Source organism: Dromiciops gliroides, chromosome 4 (genome assembly GCF_019393635.1).
Source record: "Dromiciops gliroides isolate mDroGli1 chromosome 4, mDroGli1.pri, whole genome shotgun sequence".
NCBI lineage: Eukaryota > Metazoa > Chordata > Mammalia > Microbiotheria > Microbiotheriidae > Dromiciops > Dromiciops gliroides.
Genome location: NC_057864.1, coordinates 116,878,759 through 116,890,881, shown reverse-complemented (window position 1 = coordinate 116,890,881; position 12,123 = coordinate 116,878,759). Strand labels below are relative to the sequence as shown.

General features: G+C 36.1%; 1 protein-coding gene across 1 annotated transcript in view; it reads left to right on the top strand.

Annotated features, from left to right (window-relative positions):
* The window catches only part of USH2A (usherin), a 1,082,898-nt gene that overhangs the window by 920,119 nt on the left and 150,656 nt on the right, over window positions 1–12,123 (top strand). Inside the window, exons 58-59 of the mRNA XM_044004202.1 lie at window positions 2,091–2,241; window positions 6,873–7,035. Of these exons, the coding sequence (XP_043860137.1) occupies window positions 2,091–2,241; window positions 6,873–7,035 (314 nt within the window). The remainder of the gene's footprint in view (window positions 1–2,090; window positions 2,242–6,872; window positions 7,036–12,123) is intronic.

The window sequence follows — 12,123 nt, the reverse complement described above, 5'->3', positions numbered from 1 at the left end:
TAGGGTATCAGTGTTCTCACCTATAAAATGAAAGAGCTCTGCCTGAAGATTACTATGGCTACTTCTAATTCTAAAACTTTTTGACTCAGATGTAAGCCAAGATATGATTCACGAATTATAGACTCAGAATTGGAAGAGATATTAAACGTTATCTACTCCAATCTACCCCTACCATGCTGAATATATTAATCTCTTTTATAATATCTGCAAGAGTTCCCCCAGCTTTTGCTTAAACCCCATCATTGTTTAAGCCCTCCTTCTTCTTTATATATTCCAAATATATCTCTTCCTATTTTTTAAGCCACAGTCTGATGGGGATACATCATTGTTTAAAGTTTTGTCTTTAGAACATTCCTCAAGTTCATAATATTTTTAGTATCTCTCTAATAATTCACTCTCTTAATAATATTCACAGATTTACAATATAATTTCTCCATTCAGCTTCTCAACCTCAACTATGTAGTGGGTCTACTCTGCCTAATAGTAACCTGTCCTGACTGCACGTTCAAAGTCTTCTTATCATCTCGTACCTTGGTTTTCAGTATCACTTCTAAACTGATCAGAATCAGGTTGAATTTTTTGAGTCTTCCCTCTCCATAGTTATGGAATCCTGTATTTAGTAGGGCAAAGTGAAAAGAACAATCAGTACATCTCAATTAAGGTCCCAGCTCCTCTTTGTGGAATTAACCTCCATAAAATTGAGGAGTCAGACTAGATGACATTCAAGCTTCATTATAACTCTAAATCTTTGGTCCAATCATGTATAATCTTATTTACTATTATCTTGACAGTGTGGCTAACTAGAAATTTCATTATTTATAATAGGGGATAGGAAGCCAACTTAAGACTTCAATGGTATAGTAAACTCTCAGGTGAAGAATATCACTTTACCAATGAAAGTTGGTACCTTATCTGCTACTTAGAGTCATAGCGGTTTGTGTACAGTACTGAGAGTTTATGTGAGCCATTATGCGTAAGGTCTTCTAGCATAAAGGCATGACTTCGAGGGGCAGCTAGGTGGTGCAGTGGATAGAGCACTGGCCCTGGAGTCAGGAGGACCTGAGTTCAAATCCAGCCTCAGACACTTGACACTTACTAGCTGTGTGACCTTGGGCAAGTCACTTAATCCCATTTGCCTCACCAAAAATGAAAAAATAAAGGTATGACCTCTGTCCACTATGCCATATGGTCTCTCTATTTCTCATGGTGAAGATTCTTCATCTTTTGGTATTGCAGAGAAAACCATTCGAGCAGAAATTTAAAAAGAGGATTTGATCTGTTTGGAGGGGATTCCTTTTCCATTCAGGGAACATACCTTCTCCATTATACAGAATCATATGATTCCCTAATCATCCTGATTCGTGTCATTATATTTTGGAGAGGTTAAATATGGTTCTAGTCCTTCTTCTCAAAAGCAGCAACTGTGAGCACTAACACATTTTAGACACAAATTTCATATGGATTTCATGTACAGGTCCATAAGTCTCACTGACAGAGTGAACTATCCTGGCTCAATAATTGATGTACTGAAAAGTCTCTAGGTAGACCATGATTTGGATATTTTATGGGCTATTATGTCAAGGATCTATGTCATACAGGATGCTATACACAATGCTATATAGAAAAATTATCATCACTTGCAAAACTACTGATATTTTTTATGTACTTTGAGGGTAAGTAAGCCTAGGGAAAAAATTATGAAGCATTCTGTAATTATCCTGTTTATTTTTTAAAGGTTATGCTATGTTTATTTTTCTAATAATGAAAAGTATATTTTGTATTTAATGAAAATATGTCCATTTTCATTTCTTATATAGGTACTTGAATCATAAAGCTTAAGATCATAAATTCATAAAAATCATAATTCAATTAAATGGCAATAAATTTCAACAATGCAGTTGGAAATGGATATTGCTAATTAAGAATTTGTTCATTATAAATGTATATTGTTTATATATGTATATACTGTATTATAGACAGCATTGTACTGTATTGTGTATACAAATGAATATACAAATGTAAATTGCTAATCAACAAGAGTTTCTAGACCATTCTAATAGATCTGCTTTTATTTTTCAGTGGAAACATACATCACCAACATGCCTTTGGAATATAATGTTTTACTAAACCCTGGGAGTGTAGCACCATTAATCTATCCAGTTGGTTACCAGAACTTAACTGTGGTGAAGAATCTGACCCCATATACACAGTATGAAATAAGGATACAAACCTGTCGAGATGGTGAGCAAGCTTCATGTCCTTTGTCTTGGCTGAATCAAGTATCTGATTTTACCAACAACAAAAAAAGGAAAACATATATTTTTAATATAACTAAAATAGCTAACATCTCATTTCTCATTTGAAGTGGACTGTTTACCTAGAAAAATCAGTCTGGTACTGAGTGGTGCATTATATATTTCTGCACTTTACATCATGAATATTTAACTGTAGATTAAAATGTTAGTCATTTTTTGTGAACATAAAGTCTTGTTTTATAAAGCACTTTAAAAGAAAAACCCCTCACTCATATCAAAGTCTTTAGAAATGAAAAGCAAACTGGGGCATACAAAAACATCATAGCATATGGATTTAATTTATTTTATTCCACTTTTTTGTAGTTAGGGTATTGAATTAAATCTGAATAAAGCTTTTCTATTTTATACTGCTTGTCAAAACTTTATCTCACATGCATTGAATATTCACCTATAATGTCCTAACTTTGAGTGTCATTGTTATTGAACAGCTTGTAGTCAGTAATATCAACATCTGGATAAGCCCTCCCTTTCCATAAGCTTTACTTGTTTTATTGAAAATTAGACAGAAAAAGCATTCAGTTCCATTTTAGTCCCCAAGTCTTCAAAATCATATATTTGGTTCAACATTAACCCAGGGTTAGGAGGATAAAACATGCACTTCTTTTTATGGATAAGATATATATTTGTAAGGCATGTTTTTGTATGTATTTTATCCCCCTACAAGATTGTAAAGTCCTTGAGGTCAGGAGTTACGCTATTTCTATTATTTGTTAATCTCTAGCTTGGAGTATAGCGCTCTTTTAGGTGCTTCATATACATTTATTGATTTGAAGGCAGGTAGCTATGAGCAATGCACCCTGTTTCAACTACTGGAGACAGATATTCTAAAATAATCACACTCTTTCTAATATATACATCTTATGTGTGACATGGAAAATGTAGTGATTAGTCTTCACACCACCTTGCTCAATAGCAAGCATTTGTATAGAGATTTAAAGTTACCTGAGCACTTTACATATATCTATTGTCCTTTGCTCTCTACAATGACTCTGTTAGGTGGGTGCTATTAATTACCCAATTTTACAGGTAAGGAAATAGACATAGAAAGGGGTTAAATGACTTGCCTAGGGTCATACAGTTAATGTGTCTGAGTTAGAATGTGAACTCAGATCTCAACACCAAAGTTCAGTACTCTGTTGTTCCATCTAGCTACCTCTACATCACCTGACATATGTCATCCAACAATCTGTTCTTAGAATTCCCAAAATATATTATTCTTAGAAATTTCATTGTTTTTTCTAATTTATGTTACTTACTGTAGAATTTATGAGGAATTTGTGGTCATCTGGCTTTCTATGATTTATCTTAGCAGCTGAAACATGGTGTCACCACAACTCAGTTTTACCAGTGTTATCTACAGGTTACTTAAAACATGAACATTTTTGACTTGAGGATCTTCCTAGTTTTTTTTTTCTTTCCCTCATTTATCCCAGTTCAGTTATGTCTGTCAAGATCATTGTTTCATTGATTTTAACATAAGGTCAGCTTGTGATTTTCCTTGTGGTTGGAGGGGAGAAGTTAAATTCAATTGATTAAACATATACTTATTCAGTGACAAAGATCATGCAAAAATATTTTTGTGAGTCTTGGATGTGCATGATGTGGTATTTCCCCCTCAGCAGTACTTCACCTCTTTAATTGTGTTTTATGGATTATATTATTGGAATCAGCTGACAGTCTCGGACCCTAACAACTGAAGCTATTATCCATCAGCAGTTTGGGTAGTATAATGATTGGAATGACGCAACCTGCTGGAGACTTACTGTAGAAGAGTTCCACCCATGAAGCGAAGGTCTTTGAGGTCAAGACCAGGAGTCTTTTCTTTGGCGTCAGGAAGTGACGCGGGCTAGTGGGAGGAGGAAGGAAGAGACTGGCGCTCAGTCTCACTCTCTTTTCCTGGGGATGCTGGTGGAGAAGGCAGCTAGAAATGCGCTCTCCCTTTAATAGATAGAGGAATCTAGGCCTTTCTTCTCTCTTTACCAAATTCTTATTCTCCTTAATAAATGCTTAAAAGTCTAACTCTTGCTAAAGCTTATAATTTATTGGCGACCACTCATTAGATATTTTAGACAGTTTAGCTAGAATTTTAGCCCTTAATAGAAGCAAGGAGAAGATTATTGATATTAATCTTTAATAGGGATCTGAAATTTCTTCCAAAGAAAAATCTTAGAGTATATAACACCCAAAAAAGACTGGACTTTGCATTGTTCTCATGGCTTTTAGGGGGGGAAAAGTCTTGCTCAAGGAAATGTTTTACAATTTTTCTTTATTATAATTCTTCATATCCAATTTTTTCCTTATGTATTAATTTTCCACATTTAATTCCAAGGAACTTAACAAATATTTACATGCATATGTAAAGCACTCTAGAAATAAAGAGAATACAGAAATTGAATCAATCATATTCACATCAAGACCTATAATCTAGTAGGAAGAATTATCTAGGTTCTTTTCATTTCTTCCTTCTCAATATTCTGCCTGACTTCTAATTTTTGTTTTTCATTAGCACCTACCTGGAAACATATAAGAATAGCATAGATCCTGATTATATTACTTGTTGGCTTTTCCGATAATAAACCTAGCTTTGGTTGTTGTCATGAAAATAAGCCTTAATAAAGGACAAAATAGGATATTTGAGGATGCTGGATCACTATTAGCTTTTGGGAATGACTCCCTATGGAACATTAAACCCTATAAAACCAGATAATGGAGCCCTGGCTCTACAAACTCGGGTTGGGGGATAATTTTATACTGGAAGATCTTAATGGTTACTTGTAAGTCTTTTGTACAATTGAGAATCAACCAATGTAAAAAATTTACTTTCCATCTATCATCTTTCTAATATCTATCTTATCTTTCTATCTTATCTATTTTGTCACCTATTTATATATTTACCTACCTCCCTACATATCATCCATCCATTTATCTGTCTGTATATTTTATCTATCTAATCATTTATCTTATCATTCATTTGTCTAGATTAACTATATCATCTACTTGCATATCTACAGATCTGTATATCTGTCTATCCATCCAAACATCCATCTATCCAAACATTTATCCATGCAAACACCCATCCAAACAGATACACAATAGAACACAGCCTCCTTGAGAGCAAGGTCTGTTTTGTTTATGGCTTTATATCTCCAGTGGCAAGCTCAATGCCTTATTCTTTTTTTCAAGAATGGTCTTATAGGGGGCGGCTAGGTGGCTCAGTGGATAAAGCACCGGCCCTGGATTCAGGAGTACCTGAGTTCAAATCTGGCTTCAGACACTTGACACTTACTAGTTGTGTGACCCTGGGAAAGTCATTTAACCCCCATTGCCCCGCAAAAACAAAAAAACAACAACAAGAATGGTCTTATAGTTTAATTGATTTGAAGAACTCTCAAAATAAAAACTACTTTCTACCAATGTAGATCAGTACCCATTCTCTAAGATATAGTTTCAAAGAGTATCTTGGGAGCACTGAGAGGCTATGTATGAATCAGAGACAGGCCTTGAATCCAATCTAGTTTTCACTCTAGTGCACAATTGCATTGCCTTTTTGCCTTATATGTGCTTCTTAAATATTTACAATATTGATTTATATTAAATATTTTGGAGAAGTGGGGTTGTGGCAAAAAGCAATACAAGCTAATGTCTAGAAACAGAGACCAATTCTTAAGGGATGCTTTGAAACTATTTTGTAAGATGATCATTATGAATACAAACACGCTCCTGTAACTAGGAAACATCATTGTATAAAAATATTGACTAAATTCTACACCCAGATAGGATAGAAATGCATGTTCAGCTCCTATTTGCTTGGAGAATTCAAGCAGAATTTATCTTACTGATAGTGTCTTTTCTGATTATCAGAAATTATATATTTACCATGATATTCCATGTGAAAATTAATGTGATGGGTAAAACTAAATGTGTATGATTACCTTATCTGTCCCCTTGTGGGGAAAGCTAACTGGGACAACAGTTTAACAGTTTAGGTATTAAACGTTTATTAAAATATATTAGAGGTTAAAAAAGAGAGAACAAGTGTCTCTGAAAGAATAGGAAAACCCTAACTACTTCAACCACTCCTAGTTCAGTTGCCAACCCCACGAGGTTCGAACCACCAACTGACAAAACCAACTGCCTCACACAGTTCTTCAAGCTGATCGGTTGAGAGTGGTCTCATGTTGATGTGAGGTAACTTTGGGACACCGAACCTTAGAAAGGTCAACCCATGCTCTCACAGCAGGGGGCCTCTGATAATAATAATATTCTCACAATAAGATATAGAAATGGCACCATGAGTTGTACATAGTAGGCACTCAATGATTATTTCTTTCAGGAATGAAAGAATGAAATGACAGGCAGTCATTTCTTTAATAAACCAGATTGTTGTCAGCTTAGCCACAAAGAATTTAACAGTCATTTTAAAATTTTGTGGTTAATAAATTTGCTAAATAGTTTCCCTTTTAGGTGGATATGTCATTTGAAGTCTTTGCTTGCCATATGCAGGATCCCTTCCCCTACCTACTTCTTGAAAACTGTCTTCTTTGGTCTTTCTTCCAGGCAGCTGTGGAGTCAGCAGTGGTACCTTGGTGACAACTTTTGAAGCAGCTCCCATGGATCTGAAACCCCCTTTTCTTGTGACAACAGGATCTAGCAGCATATTGGTTAGATGGTTACCACCTACAAAGCCAAATGGAGTCATCATTAACTATTTTATTCACCGGTAAAGCTATTACTGTTTTTATTCAACATTTCAGCAATTATAGAATACTAGTGCAATGGAATACATTGTGTCCTTTGTTCACAAAAAGCCTCTCTAGATGATGACTGGGGAGGAGAGGTTCTTTCAGAGACATTTTCGTTTAACTTAAAGATACAAATGCACAAGTGGTTTGACTGTTTTGACCCATTATTAAGCCAAACCAATACTAATCAGTAAATTTAGCCAAACCGCCTGGTTTATTGTAACCAATTAATGACCACTTAACAATAGTCAGATTATAGAGAAATAGTAACTACTTAATGAGCTACTTGGTTCCATTCTAGATTCTGTACTCATTTAAAAATTGGAAAGTAGAATTTAAGCCATTTTACCTTTAGTTTGGATATAGTGGTTTAAAGGTTCCTATTTAAAGAGTTCATCAAGTCATAAAGCTGGAAGACAACTCAGAGATTATATATTTGTCATTAAAATGAGAAGATTACTTTCATTTTTTTTTGTTTTGTTTTGGTTTGGTGTGGGGTTTTTTTAGTGAGGCAATGGGGGTTAAGTGACTTGCCCAGGGTCACACAGCTAGTAAGTGTTAAGTGTCTGAGGCTGGATTTGAACTCAGGTACTCCTGAATCCAGGGCTGGTGCTCTATCCACTGCGCCACCTAGCTGCACCAGATTACTTTCATTTTTACAGATGAGGAAACTGAGTAGCAGAAAGGCTCAATGATTTTCCTGAAGTCACACATAGAATAAATAGCAGAACTGAGATCTGAACCTAGGTTCTCCAGCTCCAAATTCGTCCTCTTTTTTATTGCAAACTCTCCCCCACTGCCACCCCCAGTCTATTCCTTGGATTGCTGATGTGGCCCATTTTTACCATCTAGGGATGCTGTCTTTATTCAACAGCAGTCAGTCTTCTTTTCCAGAATTCCAACAGCTCAATCATATATTTTTTGTCAAGGATGAAATAGTTTCTCCTTACTTACTGAAAGGAGGGTTTTCATTCATATCTCTTTGTCTTTCCACAGTGGACAACAGGTATTTCTGTAGAATTTATTCCTTCTCTTACTTATCATTTACTCCCAATACCCCCGTTATCATTGATAAAATAATATTTTGGGGGGCAGGGAAATGAGGGTTAAGTGACTTGCCCAGGGTCACACAGCTAGTAAGTGCCAAGTGTCTGAGCCCAGATTTAAACAGAGGTCCTCCTGAATACAGGGCCGGTTCTTTATCCACTGTGCCACCTAGCTGCCCCCAATAAAATAATATTTTTAAGACAAATGCCTAAATTGGTAGGGGCTTTCAAAGGGAAAAAAGGAGGGATGAAAAGAAGGAAGGAGTGAGGCAGAGAAGGAAGGAAGGAGGAAGCAGTGAGGTGGTGCAGTGGATAAGCCTGGAGTCAGGAGGACCTGAGTTCATATCTGGTCTCAGATACTTGACAGTTACTAGATGTGCGACCCTGGGCAAGTCACTTAACCCTCATTGTCCTGCAATAAAGGAAAGGAAAGGGAAAGGGAAAGGGAAAGGGAAAGGGAAAGGGAAAGGGAAAGGGAAAGGGAAAGGGAAAGGGAAAGGGAAAGGGAAAGGGAAGGGGAAAGGGAAAGGGAAAGGGAAGGGGAAGGGGAAGGGGAAGGGGAGGGGGAAGTGGAAGAGGAAGGGGAAGGGGAAGAGGAAGGGGAAGGGAGAAGGGAGAAGGGAGGGAGGAAGGAAGGAAGGGAAGAAGAAGGAAGGAAGGGAAGATAGAAAGGATGGATGAATGAGAAAGGGGGAGGCAAAGTAGGGAGGAAGAAGGATTTACTGAGTATTTACTATGTCCCAGGCACGGTGCTAAGTGCTTTTAAAAATGTTATCTCCTTTGATCTTCACAACAGTTCTGGAGGGTAAAGTGCTATTTTTTATCTCCATTTGACATTTGAGGAAACTGAGGCAAACAGACATCAGTTGACTCATAGCATCACACAACTAGGAAACATCTGAACCAGAATTTTAACTCAGGTCTTCCTGACTCTGGGCCCAGTGATTTATTTGCTGTGCAACCTCTTAAAGGTCACATAATTCAACCCCTCAATTTTATAGTTGAGGAAAATGAGGTATGAATAGTTTTTCATATAGTTATTCTGTGAGTTGATGGCAAAATTCCAAGACGAAGCCAAGTCTCAAAGTTTTGGACTTTTTCCAGTTTGCCACACTTTGTCAGAGCCTCACCTGTCTACATGTGACATTACAATGAGCCTTTTGCAAAGCAGTATGAACTGAATCCCTATCTGCTGGGAGTTTATTGTCTAATACAGGAAACACTGACACAAAACATCATAAAGGATACGCATACAGAACAAATGCATCAAATAAGTATATTGAGTGTATAAAGCATGACAAAGGTTTCTTATCGGCCTTAAATTCCATGATCTTCTTGATGAAATCCAGCCCAAGAGCTTCACACTCTAGACTTGATCTTTGTCCCCACGTAACTTGAAATCTCTAGCCCCTTAGCTTAAGATGTAGCTTCCATGCCGAATTAAGAGTTTTTCACAAAATTGCCAAAAGAGGAAGTATTATTGAACTTCTGGTTATGTAAATGATATTACTGAAAATGAGCAAGCCAAATTTCTTCTCAGCAAACATTAATTTGAAGAATAATATTTCTGATTCAAATACAACACGAACATGTAAAAATGACTAATGTGAATTTACATTTTACGCTAAGCACATTAGTGCAGGCTCTAAAAATGCCCATCCTCTGGAAATAGTTTTCTTTCATCTACTTAATGCTAATTGTATGAGAAAAGCACATCAAATCCCTATTCTGAATAAGGGGAAATAAAGTATCTGTTATAGCCCAGGATGTGGTTTCACTCTGTTGGTTTTGTAAATAAAGCTCATGATTATGTTGAGTATTCCATGGCAGCTATAGAGAGGGAAAACAGGAAATATAATGCAGAAAGCCTGCTTCAATGAAAAATACTGTAAATTGAATTTGACAGCATTTGATGGCATTTGATTATTCTAGTCACAGCCAAACAATGATATAAAGAGTAATATGAAACAGAATGTGTTACTGCCTAGCAGACTCAAAAGCAATAAACCTTCCTCCAATGTGACACAATCACTTCACAATCATAATTGTAGCCTGTTGGATACCTCTGAGTACAGCAGAAGGGCACTGACTGACATAGATACATTTTGTTTTTTATTTAAAGTGAAATGAAAATGGCGCACTGGGGCTCCAGATACAATCGTTATATTCACCTACATAGGCATGAATCACTTGGCAGTTATTTCAGCTGAAGTTTAAATGTGCTTAGACAACAACAATATCAAATCTTTCTTCGATAGCTGCAAAAAAAAAACATCTGAAATTTGTAAGGACAGGAATAGAATGTAGGCGCATGGTTCTTTTTCATTCCAAGGCTCTATATTGGCCCTTATATCGTCATAACAACAAGCCTGCAGTATTTCTGGGAAGGTGATGACATGTAATTTCTTCTTCATCATTTGCCTTCATATTGTATCACCACCAAAGGAAATTCGTTTAACTCAAACTACAGAATATTTGGTGAACTGGCCTATGCAGATCTTTTCATTAAAATTGCAAGAAGCCTGCCTGTCAATCTCATTCTGAAAATGTTTGCAAAATGATTGTCACTCTGCCAAAAAAATCACTTTTTCTCCCCCTTGATAATTTTCTTCTGTTGTCTAAATGGTTGCCTCTGGATATTATCCGATTAAAAGCTGTCTGTCTGCTGCCCCCCAAAAAGTAAGATGCTTATAATTTTTAACCCATATAGGGACATGACTGCGAGCTGTAGTACTGACTTTTGTTTCATTAGTATTACCTAGTATTTAATTTATGTTATTGACAATATGAATACTATATATAAGAAGTTTCTTTTTTGTCTTTTGAAAGCCTATGATAAAATGTTTTATAGTTGTAGATGAGACATCAGACATTAGATCTCTTTAAGAAACCATATATACCTGGTTTGGGTGCCAGCTTATTCACATACTACCGAACCTACAATATTGAGTGGGTGATGCTTTTATCAATGAATAATTGGTTTATATGATAAATCAAAGACCTTTCAGCACTACGTTATCAGCCTACATCTGTACTTTTCTAAGCTATGTTTTCATCAGGTAGGATTTGTCAGACCACCCTGTGTGAATATCATTTTGCTAGACACTTTACAAAAGAAAATGCATTCCTGCTAGCTAGGAGACTGTAATACAAAAGAAAAAGTGGTGAACCTTTTATCAAAGTGATAAGAGAAGTCTTCATATCATAGATTTAGGCTTGGATGGGAATTTAGAGGTCATTTAGGAGAACCTTTAATTTTACAGAAGTAGAAACTGAGGTGCCTATAGGTTAAGTGCCTCTATCCAAGATCATATAAGAACTACATGGTAGAGCCAGGATTCAAAAACAAATAACTTCAAATAACTCAGGCCTTCTACTGTAACATGGAGTCCTTTGAATGCTTCATTATATGGGAGTTTACTCCAATAGAACATTGATAAGACAAACAATAAACATTAAAAATTTTAATAATCCTCATTAACCACTCCCTTTCTCTACCATCCCTCTTCTTTAAACTCCATCTTCCAATATCTACCCCAAACAGGTTTTTTTAGTGCTTCCAGGCCTAGCATGATTTCAATGCTGATTCTAAACTGATATCATAGTATGGGAGAAAATTCAGACATTAGGTTGGAAGAAGCATGCAGAAAAACTCTAGAATTGTTTAATTTCCTGGATAGCACAAGTAAGACATTAAGGTAGAATATAAAATGAAGTCTTTGAAATAAAAACTTAGAAAACTAGACTTGATTCAACCCAAATGACACCTAACTTTCAGCCCAGATACTGACCCTATCTACACATGTTCTTTTTAATCCTGAGGTTGATCCAACAAGGCCAGTATCTCTCTTTGACTCATTGCCCTATTTGTCAAATCTTTACTTATTCCAGGTCAGTCTCTCTTCCACTTTGGCTGTGTTAAGGTTTCTTTACATGTAGCTAACATTATTTCCACTTCTCTTATAGGCATTAAGGGTGGAAAAAACATCTGAATAAAACAACCTATTTTTATCTCACAGA